General features: G+C 35.7%; 1 protein-coding gene across 2 annotated transcripts in view; it reads right to left on the reverse strand.

Moving 5' to 3' along the window:
* Nucleotides 1-22,519, reverse strand: part of MINDY2 (MINDY lysine 48 deubiquitinase 2) — a 77,674-nt gene that overhangs the window by 11,776 nt on the left and 43,379 nt on the right. Inside the window, exons 5-6 of one of the 2 annotated variants that reach the window (XM_043555319.1) lie at nt 19,868-19,970; nt 11,605-11,747 (exon numbers count right to left, since the gene is read on the reverse strand). The exons of the other annotated variant lie outside the window; for it this stretch is intronic. Coding sequence (XP_043411254.1) covers nt 11,605-11,747; nt 19,868-19,970 — 246 coding nt within the window. The remainder of the gene's footprint in view (nt 1-11,604; nt 11,748-19,867; nt 19,971-22,519) is intronic. 2 annotated transcript variants of the gene reach the window in all.

The raw sequence follows: 22,519 nt of genomic DNA on the forward strand, positions 1-22,519 counted from the left end.
AAAAAACAACAAATACAGGGGCACCTGGGTGACTCAGTCAGTTAAGCATCTGACTCTTGTTTCGGCTCAGGTCATGATCTCACAGTTCATGAGTTCGAGCCCCACATCTGGCTCTGTGCTGACAGTGCAGAGTTTCCTTGAGATTCTCTCTCTCCTTGCTTTCTGCTCTTTCCCTGCTTGTGTTCTCTCTCTCTTTCTAAAAAAAATAAACAAACATTTAAAGGGCTCATGTCTATCATGGGAATACTGCTCAATATCATCATCATTATTAAAAGAAAGAAAATAATGCATACAAGATGCATATATTAAATTCTTAAATTAGGTATTAATGTATACAATGTATAAGTCTTTTGTTATATGAAAATAATAAATAAATGACATTAGATAATTTTCATAATTTTTTTACCAACTAGGCAATTGGAGTCTGGAAAACAGTATGGAGGTTCCTCAAAAAGTTAAAAATAGAACTTCCCTACAATCCAGCAATTACAGTACTAGGTACTTATCCAAGGGACACAGGTGTGCTGTTTCAAAGGGGCACATGCACCCCAATGTTTATAGCAGCTCTATCGACAATAGCCAAAGTATGGAAAGAGCCCAAATGTCCACTGACAGATGAATGGAAAATGAAGATGTGGTATATATATATACAATGGAGTTATTACTCGACAACCAAAAAGAATGAAATCTTGCCATTTGCAATAATGTGGGTGGAACTAGAGTGTAATATGCTAAGTGAAATTAGTCAGAGAAAGACAAATATCATATGACTTCACTCATATGTGGAATTTAAGATATCAAACAGATGAACAAAAGGGAAGGGAAGCAAAAATAATAGAAAAACAGGGAGGGGAACAAAACATAAGAGAGTCATAAATCTAGAGAACAAATTGAGGGTTGCTGGAGGGGTTGTGGGTGAGGGGATGGGCTAAATGGGCAAGGGGCATTAAGGAAGACACTTGTTGGGATGAACACTGGGTGTTATATGTAGGGGATGAATCACTGGATTCTACTACTAAAATAATTTTTGCACCGTATGCTAACTAACTGGGATGTAAACTTGAAAAAAAAAAAAATTAAAACAAACAAAGAAAACTAGGCAATTGGATCACCAAAGACAGAATGAAAAACTATTTTATCTCAAATACCCTGATAGGGGTGCCTGGGTGGCTCAGTCAGTTAAGCGTCTGACTTTGGCTCAGGTCATAATCTCACAGTTTGTGGGTTCAGGCCCCATGTCAGGCTCTGGGCTCTGTGCTGACAGCTCAGAGCCTGAAGCCTGTTTTAGAGTTTGTGTTTCCCTCTCTCTCTCTCTGCCCCTCCCGTTTGTTCTCTCTCTCTCTCTCTCTCTCTCAAAAATAAACATTTAAAATAGCCTGATAAATTAGTTCTATACAGACTATGATTTACTTGTATTAACAACATACATGACAATGTCATCATAATTTGTAAATTGATAAAATAGAAGAAAACTTGTCAAATGTATAAACAAATTATGTAATTCCAGCCTTTAAATATGGTGGAAAGCACTGCCAAATATATTTTAATTTTTTTTTAATGTTTTTATTTATTTTTGAGACAGAGAGAGAGACAGAGCATGAGCAGGGGAGGGGCAGAGAGAGAGGGAGACACAGAATATGAAGCAGGCTCCAGGCTCTGAGCTGTAAGCACAGAGCCCGACGGGGGCAGACTGTGAGATCATGACCTGAGCTGAAGTCGGACACTTAACCAACAAGCCACCCAGGCGCCCCAACACTGCCAAATATTTTTGGTTGACAAGCCTGGATTCAAATTACTTAATGTCTTTGGGCTCTTCTTTTCTTTATTATGAAGTGATACAGAGTAGGTTTAACCAGGAAATTTCTAAGATATTTTATAAATTGAAAGATGAACTTTACTTCTACTTAACAAGCATCTCTCTCATCTACAAATAGCTTTCTTATCCATCCAGAGAGGCAGAGCTGTTGAGTGTGGGCTTGAAAGTCAGACTGGAGGTGCTTACACTCTGAATGGTCTCAGGCAAGTTACTTAGTGCCTTTAAGCTTATTCATTCAGTTGTAAAGTGGGAGTAATAACATCCACTCCTCAGAAGCTGTGAAAATTAAATGAGATAATACATGTAAAGTGTTTAGCACAATGCAAGGCACATAATGCTAGTTGAATATAAGATTCACTTCATGAATACCACCTAAATCTATCTCAAAATTTCTGTAGTTATCACCTTTTCCTGTCTCCCATTTAGGAGAAAATCTCTCTGCCTACACTGTAAAATCTATCACCTATCTTAGTCTGTTTCTACATTCCTCACCCCCATCCCCCTTAAAAAATTTTTTTAATGTGACAATTTTTGATGTATCAGCCACCTTTAAAAAAAAAAAAAACAAAAACAAAAACTAGGGGCGCCTGGGTGGCTCAGTCAGTTAAGCGTCCGACTGCGGCTCAGGTCATGATCTCGTGGTCCGTGAGTTCGAGCCCCGCGTCGGGCTCTGTGCTGACTGCTCAGAGCTTGGAGCCTGTTTTAGATTCTGTGTCTCCCTCTCCCTCTGACCCTCGCCCGTTCATGCTGTGTCTCTCTGTCTCAAAAATAAATAAACGTTAAAAAAAAAATTAAAAAAAAACAAACCAAATTTTGGGGCATGTGGGTGGCTCAGTTGGTTAAGCGTCCAACTTTGGCTCAGGTCATGATCTTGCAGTTCATGAGTTCTGCACCACATCAGGCTCTGTGCTGACAGCTCAGAGCTTGGAGCCTACTTCAGATTCTGCGTCTCCCTCTCTCTGCTCCTTCCCCTGCTCATGCTCACACTCAGTTTCTCTCTCTCTCTCTCTCTCTCAAAAATAAACATTAAAAAATAAAAAATTTTTTTTAACGTTTATTTATTTTTGAGACAGAGAGAGACAGAGCATGAACGGGGGAGGGGCAGAGAGAGAGGGAGACACAGAATCGGAAACAGGCTCCAGGCTCTGAGCCGTCAGCCCAGAGCCCGACGCGGGGCTCGAACTCACAGCCCACGAGATCGTGACCTGAGCTGAAGTCGGACCCTTAACCAACTAAGCCACCTAGGCGCCCCTAAAAATTTTTTTAAATAACTAAATTTAAAAAATTCTAAATTAATTGAATTTTTACTTCAACGTAGCCTTCTATGGAAAAAGACAAACCCCAGTATAGTCTTAGTCAAAAAGAACAGAGAATAGATTTATTTAATATGGCCTTAGCACTTATTTAGAACTGTATCTCCTCCTAAACTACTTTTTGCTTCTTATCCCTAAATGTAAAGTAAAAATACAAACAAAAGCCAACCCCAAAAATCCTGGTTTTGATATACTCCACAGAGATGTCAGTAATTAAAACCAAGAGGTACAATAAACAGTTATGAGGGGCGCCTGGGTGGCTCAGTCGGTTGGGCGTCTGACTTCGGCTCAGGTCATGATCTCACGGTCCGTGAGTTCGAGCCCTGCGTCGGGCTCTGTGCTGACAGCTCAGAGCCTGGAGCCTGTTTCAGATTCTGGGTCTCCCTCTCTCTCTGACCCTCCCCCGTTCATGCTCTGTCTCTCTCTGTCTCAAAAATAAATAAACATTAAAAAAAAATTAAAAAATAAATAAATAAAATAGACAGTTATGAATATAAAAGACATGGATATGAAGGCTGACATGGATAAGGGATGATTAAGAGGACGTCACAAAAAAAAAAAAAGAGGGTGTCATGATGGGGAAAGAACTACACAGATGTCATTATATAAACCAAAGATCTAGAAGCCAAGTGATCTATAAACAGCCAAGGAATTAGTAGTTTACCTTACTCAAGAGCAAGCAGAATGGAGAAGGATCATAAGAATAAAATGGAATAATTAAATCTTAAGTATATAATTATATATATAAGAATCTAAAAGTCATGATTATATAGACAATATGAAAAGCAAAACAGACCTACAAAGGTCTGTTTCTACTAAAGAGGTAGTTTATTTACAACTCATTTTTATACTTTCAAATTTCTTACCTGGATAAAAAAGTCACCTTACTACATGGAACCACAGGAATGGCACTGAAAGCATCTGCTCTCTCACTAGGGTGGGTCTCTTCCTACTGCTTTCAGATCCTAATCTAGTTATGCTGATGAAAAGCAAAGATCTTCATAGGATCACATACTCAAAATACGGATTTGCCAAGATGATCTGCCCAGTTTAGTTGTACAAGATTAAGTGGTAGTACATGGAGCAAAGTAACATAAGAGATAGCAGAAATTGGGGGGGTATATGTTACTTGTTCCTGATGGACAGATGAGGGATGAAGAGTTTAATGAAGGAATCACGGAGAGTGTTATTACAACAAAAAACTAACAAGAGCTGTACTTGATTACTTTGCTAGCAATAGGAATAAACAGCAAAGGTACTTGTCCAGGATTTAGTAATGGTAAATCACAAAACTAGGAATGATAAGAGGACTTTCCAGTAACAGGAAGTCAATTAATATCTATGGTTAGGGAAAATGTCATGAGAAGCTATGCAATAAAAACCACAGATCATGTTATGTTAGATAGTTGGGAAGTGTAAGGTCGATTGGTAGACAGTATTCAGGAAAAAAAAAAACAATATCAATTTGACTAACCCATCTATTGTGACTGTGCAATGGCAGAAGGCCTAATAAATAGTCTATGAATATGGAATCATAAAGTTAGTAAAGAGAGAATACTTTGTCGAGGTACAGGTTTTAGAAATATCTATAGTCTTCAATGCTTTACATAGAGTCATCAAAAAGTTTAACCTAACAGAGAATTTGTCCCTGCCTCTCTATTCAGTGCCTAAAAAGAGGAGTCAGAACAAGGATGAATACTAGAGACATTAAAATACTAGAGACATATACCTTCCCTGTGGTCAAATAAAAGTCCTAGCTCATATGTCTCTAGAGTTTGAAAGACTTTAAATGAAAAAAGATTTTTACACATCAATTAGAGTTTAGTAAATTCCTAAAGAAATAGTACAATCAATAAAACAATTGTAGATGACAACCTTTCCTAGGTAATCCTTTGCCCTATGGACTTCCTCCTTGTAGAGCTTGGTCCGGGGATGATAATGGCATATGATACGACATGGGTATCAGAAAGCATAAAGATCCTTTCTGCAAATCATAGTAAAAAATAAGCCCCACAAATAACAGAGTTACAGACATGTATGACATTACCAATTTATTATTGGCATTTATATAGTTTAATACTCCAGAATTTATTATTATAGGCTCCTAGTTATAGACACCATTTATCTGTAGTAGAAAGTATTCTATCCCTATGTTAAATTTATTTTTTGTTGAAAGTATACCTGGAATTCTGTGGGATCAACTGTATTTATATTATAGGTATTCCAAAGAGTTCACAGGGGTAGGAAGATGAGAAATGATCATTAAATATGAATGCATAAAATGGCCCTAAAATCTGAGCGTCTTCAAAAGTGAAATGTCATGAAGACCTAATGTAGTATTAAAAGCAGCCATATCTTATTTGAAAAAGCAGCTTTATAATTTTTCCTTGCTTATATCCTTATTAGATCAGACTCCCTGGGGCTCAAATTTATAAAGAACTACAGAAATTCTAACAACACAGGAATTAGTGGTAGAGAATAATAGTTTCAATGCTGAAAAGGTTTAATAGAACAAGGTCACAATCTTATATCCTATTTCCTTCTCAAGCTAATGGATGCCATGATGGAGGAATGCCTTTCCTAAACTTTATATTAAGTATTCTATTTTAGGGCTTTTAGCTCTACACCAACAGCCAAAGAAATGTTATAGATTTTGTTGTAAATCAGTTGATCAGCCATTGGGTCAATGAGGAGGGAAAATGTCTCAGACTCTTACGAAGAATGTATTCATTAGGTACTCTGCCAGACGTAAAGCAGTGTCTTATTTAAAGACACTCATGATTGGAAAGATAGTTTAATGGGAATACAGGAAATAGGACTGAGAGGAGTATAATGAGACATAAATAAATATGTTCACAGGCCCATAAGATTCCTAGAAAACACAAAATTTGCATGATATTAAAATAGACTTACTTCACCAAATGTATGTTCCTTGATTAGACCCTGGTTTGAACAAACCATCTATAAAGCCATTTGAAAGATAAATGGGAGACTTGAATATGGCTTGGGTATTAGATAATACTAAAAATAATAGTTAATTTTGTTAGATGCAGTAATGGTACTGTGATTTGAAAGAAAAATGTCCTTGTCTAGACATGTATATTGAAATATAAGCAAAAATACAAAAACAGATGAAAACAGTAAATGTCAAAATTGTTGAAACTGATCAGTATAATAGGCACACATTAAATTAGTCTCATTTTTCTCTAAGTTTGCAGTTTTTCATAATAAAAAGCAAAAAAACCAGTGCTACGGTTTCAGTTTGGTGGTCACTATAGTAAAAAAGGGAAAGTAAGTATTTCCCTTAGTGACTGGCCACCAAGATTGTTGTTCCAATTTATTTCTTCTGTAAAAACAGGATTACCTTAGTAGAGAATGATGTTCCTCAATTCCTTTGCTTGTCTATTCTTTATTGTACCCACTTAAAGTCCCAAATGTAGAATAATAAACTAGCTACCTTTGCTTTGCCTATACTCTGATGAATACGTCTACAGAAAAATCATCCAGGAGGCATATTCACGTAATAATTACCATCCTCAATTTCTCCGGTTAGAATTTCCCCCCAGGTGCTATAAAGACTATTTCAAACTACCTCCTTCAAATCTGGAACCAAACTTACCTTCTCAGTCTTAGTAAAGGATCTTGCCTTCCAAACAACACAGAAACTAGAAGCATTCAAACAGTAGCTTTCTCTAGTTCCTGCCACCAAATCTATAAATTTACCCGTAGCTGTACTCATAGTCTATTCCTTCCCTCCTTTACAATGAACAGATCTCTTTTTCAATCACAGGTTAATCCCCTTCACCTGTGAAAACTTCTATCCTATCTCACCTTCTTAGGGGCCTTCTAACATCAATTATCTCCTCTCCTGAATCTTCAAGCTTTCTCACTCTATTGAGTCCAAACATGACCAAGTCTCTCACATGAAAAAAACAAAAACAGGGGCGCTTGGGTGCCTTAGTTGATGAAGTGTCTGACATCGTTTCAGGTGAAGATCTCATGGTTTATGAGTTCGAGCCCCACATTGGGCTCTGTTCTGACAGCTCAGAGCCTAGAGCCTGCTTTGGATTCTGTGTCTCCCTCTTGCTCTTTGCCCCTCCCCTGCTTGCACTCTGTCTCTCTCTCTCAAAAATAAACATTAAAAAGATTTTTTAAAAACACAAAAAACAAAACAAAAAAACCCTCTGGATTCCATATACCACTACAGCTATGAGCCATTATGTCTATGCTCCCAGTTTCAAATAGTTTCCTATAATCTGTTTCTAGTTCCTGACATTCCAATCACTTAACCAATTCAAATTGAGTTTTTCCTGCTGCCATTCTCTACAAGATATCAATGAAATCCATCACCAATGGACAGGTTCCCCCCAGTGTTCTCATGTTTCTCATCCTCTCAACAGCATTTAACAAGTGAGATCTCTGTTCTTCTTGAAATACTCTCTCCCCATTGGCTTACATGATACCATACTCTTCAGGTTTTCCTTTTCTTTTTTTCTTTCTCAGTCTCCTTTGCTAGTTCATATTCCTTTAGTTGATCCTTAAATGTTGGCACTCCTTAAATCTCTGTCCTAAGCCTTCTCTTTTCTTCTCTTCTATATTTACCTTGTGAATCTCATCCTTTCCCCAAATTACCATTTATACCCCAAAATTATTCCAGTCTTGAAACATTTACCCAACATTTCCACTTGGAGGAATGCCTTGGAAGCAGCTCTAACAGTTCCAAGGCTGATTTCATGATGTTTCTCTTCTCCTCATCCAGTGTTCTCCGGAACACCACCATTTATCCAGTTCTTCATGCGCAGAATCCAGAAAACATTCTTTCTTATTTTTTACATCCTAATCACCAAATCTGGTTGATTATATCTCCTAAATGTCTATGGAATCTTTCTACTCTCCATTTCTTTACCATCCTAGTCCAAGTCAGTATAACATCTTACTTGGCCCTGCACAATAGACTCCTAACTGAATCCACATCCACACTTGCCTCGAAGTCCAAAGCACCTTGATGTTGTACAAGGGAGGGGGGGGGGGGGTAGGAAGATAACACATCATCTTTGAAACACTGTTTAGCCACAAAATAAGGTTCCCTGAGAAAAATGTGGAAGCAGAGAAACAGAATGTACACATTCTATGAGTTATCATTATCTCACAGAAATGTATACTTAGTCCAGAAATAGACACATGGTAGAAAGTCTTGAGGGGAGGCATCCCTCCCCCAACCACATAGAAACAGTGGAAATACCTAGCTTGACTAGTAAAGGACTTCTGGTCAGGGGCATGGCCTTGACAGAAAAGAGAAAAACATCTACAGTTCCGTCTGGAGAGGCAGCCAGAGATCTTATTTTCCCATTGAACTATCTCACTCCTGCTAAGCCAAAAAAAAGAAAAGAAAACACAAAGAACCACTAGACCATCAGGAGACCAAGATGTGTTTCTCTTCTTAACTCAGGACTCTATACAAGGTCTGGTACTTACCTATCTCTTTACCCTTATACCATGCCTCTTATTTTCTATGCTTCATACAGGCCTTCTTATAATTCCTTAAAGAGTTCTTTCCTTTCTCAGGGCCTTTGCACACAGGTTTTATATGCTTAGTTAATCCTTTTTTTTTTTTTTGCTAACTGGTTAAACTAAAAGATTCATTTTTCAGTTTAAATGTTACCTTCTCAAGGAAGTTTTTCTTGACATCCCAACTCGGTTCTAAGTCCTGATAAAGGCACCCACAGCATGTTTATGTACCCTTTACATAGTATACCTCAATAGAAATAATAACTATTTGTACAATTATTTAACATATGTTTCTTGACAAACTAGGAGGTGCTTAAATGGTAGGATCCAAAGGTGCCCTGCTCAGGCTGCAGTCCTAGTACCGGCTGAGCACCCAGACATAATCATGTTTAATAAATATTTGACATAATCAGGCTTGATAGATATTTGTAAATGAATGAAGTGTGGACTTGAAGACATCAGATAAAGCAAGACAACTAAGCACTATATACTACCTAGCAATAATTCTGATTCTGAGGTTTTGGGGCCTTAAATTTCTGAAAAGCATGGATGATTCTGGGCTTGTACCTAGCACACATACACCTCAAATGTGGGAGCAATACAAATGAATGCCTGCTATAACTAATAAAACAGGAAGCTAGGGCTTTAGAGTATTTTTTTAATTAAAAATTTTAATTCCAGTATAGTTAACACACAGTGTTACATTAATTTTAGGTATACAATATAGTGATTCAACAGTTCCATATATTACTCACTGCTTAGAGCATTCTTATATAAGCAAACAGAACATTATTTTACACCACTTTGTGCAATTCATTGATTAAAGTGTTGAAGCAAATATGAAGACTTGATTTCTGACTTCAAATCAGCTTACTTTCATTTAGAGAAAGAGGGCACATTTGCAGGAAAAGAAAACTGACTGCACATTTAAATCACCTGGGGAGCATTTAAAAAATACAGATGCTTAGGCCCTACCTCCAGACAGTCTGACTTAATTGAATTGGTGATGGGCTCTTGGGCATTGGTTATTTTTTAAAAAGCTTCCAGGTAGTTCTAGCATACAATCTGGTTGAGAACCACTGGTTTAAGGAGTGAATTTGAAATGCTGCTTTTTTTTTATTTAAAAAATTTTATTTTAATGTTTATTTATTTTTGAGAGAGAGCACAAGTGGGGTTGGGGCCGAGAGATGAAGACATAGAATCTTTTTTTTTTTTTTTAATGTTTATTTTTGAGAGACAGAGACAGAGCATGAGCGGGAGAGCGGCATAGAGAGGAGACACAGAATTGAAGCAGGCTCCAGGTTGTGAGCTGTCAGCACAGAGCCTGAAGTGGCACTCAAATTCACAAACCATGAGATCATGACCTGAGCTGAAGTCGTACACTTAACCAACTGAACCACCCAGAGGCCCTGGGAGACACAGAATCTTAAGCAGGCTCCAGGCTTCGAGCTGTCAGCCAGGGGGCTGGCTGACACAGGGCTCGAACCCATGAACCATGAGATCATGACTTGGGCTGAAGTTGGACACTTAACCGACTGAGCTACCCAGGCGCCCCTGAAATGTTTCTTTTATAAACATCTTTTTTAATGTTTGAGATAGAGAGATAGAGAGATAGAGATAGAGATAGATCGAGCAGGGGAGGGGCAGAGAGAGAGGGAGACACAGAATCCAAACTAGGCCCCAGGCTCTGAGCTGTCAGCACAGGGCCCAATGCAGGGCTTGAACTCATGGACCGTGAGATCATGAACTGAGCTGAAGTCAGTTAAGTGTCCCACTCTTGATTTTGGCTCAGGTCATGCATGATCTCATGGTTTGTGAGATCAAGCCCCACATAGGGCTCCGTGCTGACAGTGCTTGAGATTCTCTCTCTCCCTCTCTCTCTGCCCCCTCCCCTGATCTCTCTCTCTCTCAAAATAAATTAAAAATAAACTTAAAGAAAAAGGATAGGTGAAATATGGATAGGCTAAAAGGAATGAGATCTCTTCAAAAAGGAATTAAGAAGAAATGATAGCAAAAGTGCAGAAATGGGAAAGTATAAGGTGTGTACGAAGATAGAGGAATTAAAAAAATTTTTTTTAATGTTTATTCGTCTTTGAAAGAGAAAGACAGGGTGTGAATGGGGGAGGGGCAAAGAGAGAGGGAGACACAGAATCTGAAGCAGGCTCCGAGCTGTCAGCATAGGACCCAACATGGGCCTCAAACTCACAGACCTCGAGATCATGACCCAAGCTGAAGTCAGATGCTTAACCAAATGAGCCACCCAGGCACCCCAAAGATACAGGATTATTAATGAGCAGATACACTATATGGCTGAAGCTAAGTGTTGGCAAAAGAGGATAGTAGAAAATACCTTGCATTTTTATCCTCTAGGCACTGAATGCTACTGAACATTTTTGGTATATTACAGACATGATCAGGGCAGTATCCTACCACAGAAGCCTCCCTATAAGTTGATAAACTCCTCATTGGTAGCAGCTGTAAAAATGGAAGAGATGGATGAAGAGATAACAAAAAGGATAAACCAGTAAGATTTTTGGCAGAGCCATAAATGGCATAAGAAGAATTTAAAGTCACACTGATAACTTTAATAATAGTAAACACCATCATAAAGACAGATCCTATTCTTCTAACCTCCTTTAACCCTCAAATATACACATCCATCATTACCAGCAATCCTAGTTCTATTTCTAAGGTTTATGTTTATTTTTTTTCCTAGGAAATAATACTTTTTAATGCAGTAATCTGTGAAAAAGGGATTGAGACTTAAAACAAAAGCTGATTTGAAGTAACACTTAGATTGTGAATCCATTGCATCCTAAAGGAGTATTTAATAATTACCTTCATAATCTGATGAATAAAAGAATATTATGCTGAATTTGTTTTTATTTTGAAGTAGATCATAAGACATCTCTAAATCCAGCTTCTTTAATTTAGAATAACAATTAAATAGCTATTTCTATATCATACCTTGTATTTGGTCATGGTGCTAAAATGATTATTCCGAAAGAACACACAAAGTTCTCCTTCCTGAACCGTTGAAGTTAGTTCACATAATCCATGGTATGTCAGTTGAGTGGCTGTGTTATTTAGAAACTGCTCAGCTACAAAGCCTATGGAACCAATGCATAGTATTAGATGGAAGAATAATTTCAAAATTAGTAAGTTTTTTCTATTTACATTGTGTTCCAAGTATGAAGAATGGCCAATCAAGGTAAGATTTTCCCTAGTATAACATGATTGACTCCAAATTGAAGATTCTTCTTTCTAATTTTGGTATGGAAGATGTGTCTATAGACATTCTCCATCGTAAAGAAACAGTTATGTGAAATTCTTTTTAACAATAAATGTATTTACTAATACTTCACCTACTTCCAAAAAGGATTTCAGGCACTATTAATAAAAGATAGAGACACAATAAAACTAAAAATCATTCAAACAAATAAGAAGGCAAGAATTATCAACTTAAAAAGTAGGTAGGAATGAAAGATGTATATCAGTAGCTACTTTCCCAATGGAAAGGTGTTGAGAAATTAAAAGTAGCCTTAACAAATTGAGTTGGTTTTAAGATGTTAACAAAGATCCCAGATAATTCTCAGTTCACAAACTGTTCAGTTTTTGCCTTAAAAAACTAAAAGTAGGTGTGAGACCAAACAGAAAACACTGAGATAACTGATGCCAGTTTTATCCTAATAGCCTCCAAACTTACACCACTCATTATGTAGCTATATCAAGTTCAAAGACAGACATGATCGTTATTGTTTTCAAAACACAACGAAATATAAAGTTTCTGGGGTTTAGCTGATCTTCATTATTTGTACACTTTCATATTTGCAAATTCACCTACTAACTAAAATTTATTTATAAATACAAAATCAGTACTTGCTATGCTTTCAGGGTCAATCTTGGATATGTGCAAAGTGGCAAAAAATTTGAGTCACTCAAGGCACACATTCTCCACTGAGATAAAAAAAAAGGCAGCATTCTGCTTCTTGTTTCAGCTTTCTTACCAAAACAGACTCCTCACCATCTAGTAGGTGTGCTTTCTTGGGGTGATTTTTACTGTGTGAAATGGCCCCCAAGCATACTGCTGAATGTGCCGGGTAGTGTTCCTAAGCGCACAAAGGCTGTGACATATCTTACAGAGAAAACACATATTTTTGCAGATTCATTCAGGCATGAGGTATAGTGCTGTTGGCCATGAATGTGATGTTAATGAATCAACAATATGTATTAAATAAGGTGTCTCTAAACAGAAACACAAGTAAAACAAGGTATGTATTTATTGATTAGTTGATGAAAATCATGTGACCAGAGGCTCACAGGAACCTAATCTTCTGTTTCCCCTAGGAGCAGTGGTTCAGTATTCACTAATTCAATGTTCATAGACACTTTATAGAACATAACTACCAGGACTAATGAGAATCTGTATAAATATTTTAAAAGGGTTCTTTCCTTCTTTCTCTTTCTTCATCCTTTTGCTCCCTTCTTTTAATAAGGAATGTCTCAGAAGCAATGAGGGTACAGGTGCGGTGGAAGAGAATGCCCTAAACAGTTTTATAAGTGTGGAGGGAGGTACAGATATAGGAAGGAAAGATGAACTTATGTTAAGAAACTGACACGTCAACAAGAAATTGAAAATAAACTTGGGTAGGGCCAGAGGCAGCTGGATAACATAGGTTTATTCCACTCCCTCTCCATCCCTCACCCTTATTGCCCAGCTATAGCATTTCAAGCTGCAAAGTGAGTGTAAAAAGCTACCATTATATCAAACTATTCCAAGGAATTGGTTAAGGTCGGAGGGGAAGTGCAAAAAGTTATACAGGAGGCCCCGGCCAAAGGAAATTTATAGCCCATTAGTAACTTCTTGGGTTTATACATTTAGAAGAGCTCCCCTCTTCCATTATTATCATTACTTTGCCCAGTACTAAGTTATTGGGTAGAATGCATTAGTTATATACTAAAGCACTTGCTATATAATAGTTTTTGTTTTAAGCACTATACCTATGCTGAGAAGTACCACTGTTCTATATAATACATATTATTATATATGTATATATATATAATATACATATATACATATGCATATATATACATATATACATATACATATATACATATGCACATATATATACATATATACATATATATACATATATATATATATATAATATGTGTAATGCTTCCTTCAGAAAGATATTTATGAATGCTCCTCCCACAACGTCCTCTCTACAAATCCCTTTCAAAAGGATACAAAAATTCAGTGGAGATTACTGAACTCACAACATTATTTATGTATGTGAAATTAAATAATGCAACATTAGAAAGGTCTTTCTCAGCTACTTTATTCTACAGAATAGGACATCAGCTCAGAAAGAATACATGACTTGCTCAAGGACATAAAACTAGTTATAGCAATAGTCTATAGTCTATAGTTATAGACTAGAACCCAGGAGCATTATTGGTATTAAGTTTAAAAATTTAGTGCTGATTACCATAAATACAGATTGAATTCTATTTCTCCCAAGCCATAAAGCATATCCTGATTTAGACTTATAGAGAACAATGTTTCCTAATTCCTTTAACTCTTAAAATGACCCCTGTGATTTTCATGGAATATTCGAAAGCCTAATCTAGTTTCAAATCTTCATAACTAATTAAACAAATTTTGGTAAACAATTCTAAGTGTTACACAGCATTTTACTTATCTGTATTGCTTTTAAAATGAAAGTTTATTTGCAACATTTAGCTTAAATTTCAATTTTAATGTTCTTGATGCTATTATTAATGATACCAAAGGTAAAAATTAATATAATGGTAATAAGAAAAATATATTACTAAAAGTAAATTTAAGTTAAAAATTGTTTTCTTGACACTAGTTCTGAAAATACTTCTTCATTCCAGAAACTCGATACTAAATTTACCAAATTACTTTCCTCTATTACTGAAGAGTTTAGAGAACATAAAAGTACTAAGTATCTTAAAGGAACTGAAACTAGAGAGGCACTAAAATTAGGCAAAAAGGAACAAAAAGAGGATATAGGAGAAAAGGAAACTTGGCTTATTTTTAAATATTGACTAGATTTGGCACTAAGATTTGTGCTCAAATTTAAACTCAATCAGAACTTTGTCACAGTGATAGCTTTAAACAATGACTGCCTTTTTGGTTCATCTACTGTTGATTTTCAAAAATCAAATACATTACATCAATATTTTTTCTCAAGAGGATGGGGCAAAACAATCCCTTTTACTATGACAAATGCCCAGATTTCCGTTGAAAATATAAGGGCTCATGTGATTTGATGCCAGGGATGTAGTAGGGAGCCCAGAACATTCTATTGTGCCATAAAATAAGGAAGTACTCAAGAAATGAAGAGACATTATTTAAAAATATGGGGGGGTCTGGGGGGCTCAGTCGGTTAAGTCTCTGACTTCGGCTCAGGTCATGATCTCACCTTCTTGACTTCAAGCTCCACATTGGGCTCTGTGCTGACAGCTCAGAGCCTGGAGCCGGCTTCAGATTCTGTATCTCCCCGTCTCTCTGTCCCTCTCCCACTTGCACTCTGTCTCTCTCAAAAATAAACATTAAAAAAAAAAAAAAAAAAAAAGGAAAAAAAAAAAGAACATGGGATCCAGGTTGAGAGGACTACATTGGATATATTTGAGATAATTTTAAGCATCAAAAAGAGTAATGATAATAATGGATTAGAACACACTGAATAAAAAAGAATCCATGAGTCTACTATTGATAAAAAAAATTTTTAATGGGGGAGGAGAAAACATTTATTTTTATAGAAGAATGCCAACTAATAAATGTAGAAGGAATAATAGAAATACCATAACTACTACAGTAATAGTTTATTCAGACAAGAATCAATGAATGCCAATTGTACTGGGTGAAAGATTACTAGGGAACAGGATAATAAAAGTTTCAAAGCACAACATCAGAGACTACTTATTAATTACAAAAGATAAAGGACATCTTTACAACAAAAAGATCTAGCAGATACCACCTTAATCATACTTCAGCATCACCAATAACGGAAAGAGCAGACATCTTGTGCCACCTGATTTGATGCATTGGGAAAGACACAATATCACCTATATAGTATTCCCACCAAAAATATATAACTACGGGGCGCCTGGGTGGCTCAGTCGGTTGAATGTCCGACTTTGGCTCAGGTCATATCTCGCAGTGTGTGAGCTCAAGCCCCGCATCGGGCTCTGTGCTGACAGCTCGGAGCCTGAAGCCTGCTTCAGATTCTGTGTCTCCCTCTCTCTCTGCCTCTCCCCAGCTCATGCTCTGTCTCTATCTCAAAAATAAAACATTAAAAAAATTTTTTTAAATATATAACTATTCTACTCATAAGTAGACAATCAAATAAATCCATAATGAGGACGATTCTACAGAAAATTGGCCTGGACTATTAACAAAAGTCAGTATCAGAGAAGACCAAAAGGAAAAAAAGAAAAAAGATTAGGGATCTGTTCTAGATTACAGGAAACTAAGTTGATTTGATAAACGATTCTTGATTAGAGCCCACAATGAAAAAACTTAAGAGCTATACAGGGCATTATTGGGACAACAGGAAAATTAAGAATATGAACAGTATATTAGATAAAAGTACTGTATCAATCAAAAAAAAAAGTATTGAATCGATGCTAAATTTCCTGTGGTAATTTATTGTGACTACATAGGAGAATTCTTTGTTTTTAGGAGACAAATGTTGAAGGACTAATGGGCAAAGTGCTGTGATATTTGTAATTAACACCCACGTGGTTTAGGAAATTGTGTGTATGTATGTATGTGAACAGAGAAAAAAAGCAAACCTTCAATATGTTAATAATTGGTGAATTTGGGCAAAGTGCATACATATAATCATTGTACTATTCCAACTTTTTTATGGGTTTGAGAGTTTTCAAAATAAAGATAAACAGGAAAAAATCAGTATTTACTCAGAAATAACGTGAATTCAAACTATAATCTTTAGTGTTTACGGCACATGATAAAGACTTGATAAGTATTTGAATAAATAAATATCATGGAATTATTTAAGCATTGTTTTAAACTTAGGAATAATTGTCAAAGGAAAAATTATACCTGAGAAAGCATCCGGAATTAAGTGATGAGCTCTGGTGAAGTCTAGCAGCTGCTACTGTGCTATTTTTTTCCTTATTGATTTTTGCTGCCATGCCACACCTATCATTATACCAAGGATAATGTATAATGGCAAAAAAGTACTGCCATCCAGAAGAGGTAACAAATAATATATACTCTATGTACATGTGAAAGTTCTGTACTTTTGCTTACAAGGTACTGTCATCAAAAGAAAAAAATGTTACCTGAAAGAAGGTCAAAGAATATCTAATTCTATTTAACTAACATTGATTTTTCATCAAAAAAGAATGATAGTAAAAATATTTCTGGTGCCTGGGTGGCTCAGTCGGTTAAGCGCCCGACTTCGGCCCAGGTCATGATCACACGGTTCGTGGGTTCGAGCCCTGCATCGGGCTCTGTGCTGACAGCTCAGAGCCTGGAGCTGGCTTATGATTCTGTATCTCCCTCTCTCTCTGCCCCTCCCCTGCTCACGCTGTCTGTCCCTGTCTCTCAAAAATAAATAAATATTAAAAATATAAATATATATTTCTTTCTTGTATTCTGTACCTTATGGTGATGAAATATTTGAATTAAAAAATAAGGAGATCACCTGAGATTAAAGCTTAATACCTTTTAATAAAGAAGGATTAGACATAAACTACCTCTTAGATATTTTATTGATTCAGAAGGAAAGTTACAGGTGTGGGTCAAACAGAAAAAGCAGACTCCTTCAGCTGAACACTATACCTAAGAAAGTATTAAGAAGAAAACAATGGAGGAAAGAGAATTGCTACATTAAAAGTAAAAATATCCACTGTGGTCTTTTCTTTCCTATACTATTTCCTACTGCCTATACAAGTAACCACTCGAACTGAGTAATTACTTCAGACTACACATTTGTAGTTTCTTATAAACAAAAAACTAGTTTAGCTTTTTAATTGTACTGAATTCCAAGTATAATTATTCCTTGATATGAAAATCTGATATGCAGAATTCTACCATTACAAAATTCATATATCAAGGAAACCATCAATTCTGGTACATATTACCCAAAAATTCTATACCACTAAAGAGGATGATTCCTTCCTTGATTTTATCAAGGAGTTCTTCTCAAGTTATAACTATATAAATTAGTTATAATGGGGAACATGGGTGGCTCAGTCGGTTAAGCATCCGACTTTGGCTCAGGTCATGATCTGGTGGTTCGTGAGTCCGAGCCCCACATCAGGCTCTGTGCTGACAGCTCAGAGTGTGAAGCCTGCTTCAGACTCTGGGTCTCCCTCTCTCTCTGCCCCTCCCCTGCTCACACTTTGTCTCTCTCAGGAAATGAACACACATAAAAAAAATTTTTTTTTAATAGTTATAGTTTTTTGTAGTCCTGGGGAATCAATGTTAGAGAAATAGGAACATTAGTTATAACAGCAGGTCGAGAAAAAGAAGAAGTGATAAAGGGACTAGATTTGTGTTGTTGGGGGTGCTAATGTTCACTTTGTTAATTAGTGTACTGCCTAAGTCCTACTCTAGTGACATTATAGCCTGCCTTGGGAAAATTGCTGTCAACAAGCATTCCCTACAGCTTCATACCCTCTAAGCCTATTCACCAAAATATCACTTCTCTAGCTATCAATCCATCTGTTAACACTTTCTGAATCCTATTGTTCCCTAAGGTACTACAGAATAGCATATTGGAAGTTACTGAGATAGCTGGAATCTACACATGGCAATTTTCTTTATATTCTATTTAATATTTTTAGGAATATATAGTAATGAGAGTTTGGATCAAGAATGGAAAGTTCTAGGGGCACCTGGGTGGCTCAGTTGGTTAAGTGTCCGACTTCGGCTCAGGTCATGTTCTCACAGTTTGTGGGTTTGAGCCCCGTGTCAGGCTCTGTGCTGACTCTCAGAGCCTGGAGTCGGCTTTGGATTCTGTGTCTCCCTCTGCCCCTCCCCTGCTCATTCTCAGTCTCTCTCTGTCTCTCAAAAATAAATAAACGTTAAAAAATTTTTTTTGTTAAAGAATGGAAAGTTCTAGTGAGTAGAATTTTATTAATTGGAAGTTTTTTTTTTAACGGCTTTGGTTGCTCCCCTCGCCCCTATAATTAAACTTTGTTTCACTGGGTTGCAGTGAAAGAGTTGTCATACAAATCAGTGACTGATATTCCTGTATACTTACGTGTTTATTCCATGTAAAAATCCAACATAAGTCTCCACTAAAATACTCTGTATTTTCTTGCTACTTACTTCTTGAATAAATGTGTTAAACTTACGGATCTATTGAGTAATATAATTAATTGGGTTCTGATTAATCAATATAGTATGTAATTCATGTACCTATTTTCTTTTACATGTTCTATCTCTTGTAGTCACTTAATTTTTAATGTGGTGATTATAATCAACTTTTAATATACCCCATGTAAAAGAACTGTGTCTGAGAGACACAGTTTCTCCTATTTCTCGTGATTTCTCTTTCTTTTGCTTACCCTTTAAACAGAGGAGAATAGCAGCCTGAGTATTTGTGCGTATTATGAGAAAGTGAAGTAGGTGGTAGGAAAGGTATATCCAAATACTATGGCTCCTTACAGCATTCTGGTTTCAAATACGCTCTTCCCTTCACTGATCAGAACACAGCTAAAAAAACATGAAACTATTTCTATACTGACAAATTTAGCAATTTTAATTAGTTAGGGACTAGGAAAACTGATGATCAGAGTATACTTTGATTTAAAATTGTGTTTTAATATACTATATACTAAAATGAACACTTAAGCATATAATACTCATTTCAGTCAACTAGGGGATGAATTAAAAATTCACTCAGTACTCCCAAATAATAATCCTAACCCTTTTTTCAAAAAAGAGTAATTATCAATAACTCCTGGGTAATTGACCTTATTAAAGCTAACAAGTGATTCCAAAGATTTTTAGTAGAATCCAGGCCTGATTCTAGAAGTCAAGTGAAAAGTGTTCTAGAAAAACTTTTCACTGGTATCTTTATGAATAATTACTTCTTTGAACTCCCACAGGTAGCATCACTTGTATTTTTTAGAAGTCTTATTTATGACACTTAAAAGATATTAAATTATAAGACAAGTTACTTTGCCAAGAATATGTCAGGTAATAGCAGCACTCACCCACCTTCACTAACCAGCTCACTATTGTCTGACTGCTTACAAGAGATGATCTTCTCCACTAGCTGGTTGTAGCTGCAGTTACCAACAGCTTTTACAATGTCATCAATCTAGAAAACAAATGACTGTCTCACTAATCACAATAAGATTAAAAACAATAAGAAACCCATATCATTCTTTAGGGTTTTATTCTAATATTATATTAAGTATAAAAGTATTACTTATTAAAAAGAAAATCAACACCCAACAGTTTATAATTTTGTTTACATCTCACTATAACATATTATGAAAAATATTGCTTAGCTATATTTCAATTATGCAAAAAATAATGAAATGGGATTATTACATGCAACTTTATTTCTTAAGTTGTAAAGATGCATTTAAGTGATTAAAACAAAAAGCAAACTATTTCAGAAGGAAAAATAAGAAAATTTCAGGTTTTTTTCACTAAAAAATTAGTATTTTGCATTTAAAACAAGGCAAATCTCAAGATATTAATTTATGGGATTCACAAAATTTTCCCATTTTATTTATTATTTAGTTCATAGCAAAGTATAGTGGAGATATGAGTAGATATAACTATGTCATTTTCCTGAAGAAAAGTTAATATTATATTAATCAGGGACAGCATTTGCCTCATGAGTCTTACTTAAACTCTTTGTCTTTGGCAGTCTAGTAGAAAAGTAAATGTAAAGTTTAAGCTATAGGAGAATAAAACTGGGCATCTCTACTCTCCTTTCATTATACTTTGCTTCGACTACTGAAGAAAATTAGGTTTCTGGTGGCTAAACAACTTGTTTCGATTGCCATCCCATCTGTAAAATATACTTACTTATAAACAATTTACATGTACTACTGTATTGATATATATATATACACACACATAATAAAACAAATATAAATTAATATGTTGACATAAAATAAGAGGGCCAATGTTTTCTTTCTATATCCAAATGATCCTTCTTAAATACTTACTCTTTGAACACCACAAGTCTTCACATATAAGTGTACAAGTAATGCTCTGGACAATGGTTCTCAAACTGGGGAGCTGGTTAAAAAGATCTAAAAGAATTCCAGACTCAAGTTGCTTCTCTTCTCAGTTGTCTAAGTTTTCATTCAATTTCTGCATAGCAAAGTTTAGGAACAACTGCTCTAGGCTATGATTTCTTTGTTCCTGCAAAATTCTAGGGTGGAAAAAGCCTCTGAACCATTGTGGGATAACTGTTGAGAAGAGCAGTTAATTGAAAAAAGTCAAAGCAGGAAATTGTGAAAAATTGTTATATATACATATCTTAGACATTTTATGTTAAAATACGCAAAGTATTCACTTGTTAATCTTTTAATGCAGACCCAAATAAGGCCTTTTCTTTGAAAGCAGATCTTTTGGTTATGATTCTATGTAAACAACACAAAAGAGTGAGACTTTCAGTTTTGATTTAAAGTGAAAACTTAGACCCTTAAGAAGCAATTTGAGGGCACAATTCCTTTAGATTTTCATTATTTTTCTTAACACTTTTACTGTTTATAGCAATTTTTTTTTAGTGACTCAACTTCATTTAGTCTTTCCAAAGAATCTGAATTTCTGATCCTAAAGAATCTACAAAAATACATCTATAATAAATACAAAATCAATATACAAAAATCAATTATACTGCTATAGACCAGCAATAAACAATACAAAGATTTCAAGTTTTCATAGGCAGAATCTCTACTTTTTTTTTTTTTTTTTAATGTTTATATACTTTTGAGAGAGAGAAAGAAAGAGAGCACGCATGAGGGCCAGGGGCAGAGAGGAGACAAAGAATCCGAAAGTGGTCAGCACAGAGCCTGACATGGGGCTGGAACTCACCAACTGCAAGATCATGACCTGACCCAAAGTAGGACGCTTTATTGACTGAGCCACCGAAGCGCCCCTCTATGTTAGTATTTTATTCAATTAATTCATTTGGGAGCCTTTTATGCACTATTATGTATTACATGCTGTTAGAGAAACTGCAGACTCAGCAGTGAACAAAAGAGACGGTCTATGCTTTCATAAAGTTTACATTCTAAAGACAATAAACCAAATAAACAAGACAATAAACCAAATAAACAAATATATGCTAGGTAGCTATATATAGTGGTATGCAGCTGTTCTTTGTTCATTTTCAATGTATAGTATTCCACAGTATGGATATACCATAACAATTTTTTATCATTCATCTTTTGATAGCTATCTAAATTGCTTTCAGTTTCAGGCTAACAAATAATACTGTTATGAATATTCTTACACATTTATCCTGTTCTACACATAAAGAGTTTCTCTAGGGAATATGTCTTATCAAATTGCTAAGTCTTAGGTTATGCTTATCCTCAACTTTACTAGAGAACTCCAAACTGCTTTCCAAAGTAGAAAGACAATTTATATTTTCATCAGTGGGATATGAGAATTCTCTACATTGTAAATCTTCTCCAACATTTAGCACTGTAAGACATAAATATTAACCGTTCTAATGCGTGTATAGTGGTATGTTATTTTGGTTTTATTTTGCATTTCCCTGATGACTAGTTCATATGTTTACTACTTGTTTGGATATCCATTCTTGTCAAGTGCCTGTTCAAGTCATTTGCTTTTTTTTTTTTTTTTTTTTTAATTGGATCAAAAGTCATGTGCTCTACT

The sequence above is a fragment of the Prionailurus bengalensis genome, chromosome B3, assembly GCF_016509475.1.
Source record: "Prionailurus bengalensis isolate Pbe53 chromosome B3, Fcat_Pben_1.1_paternal_pri, whole genome shotgun sequence".
NCBI lineage: Eukaryota > Metazoa > Chordata > Mammalia > Carnivora > Felidae > Prionailurus > Prionailurus bengalensis.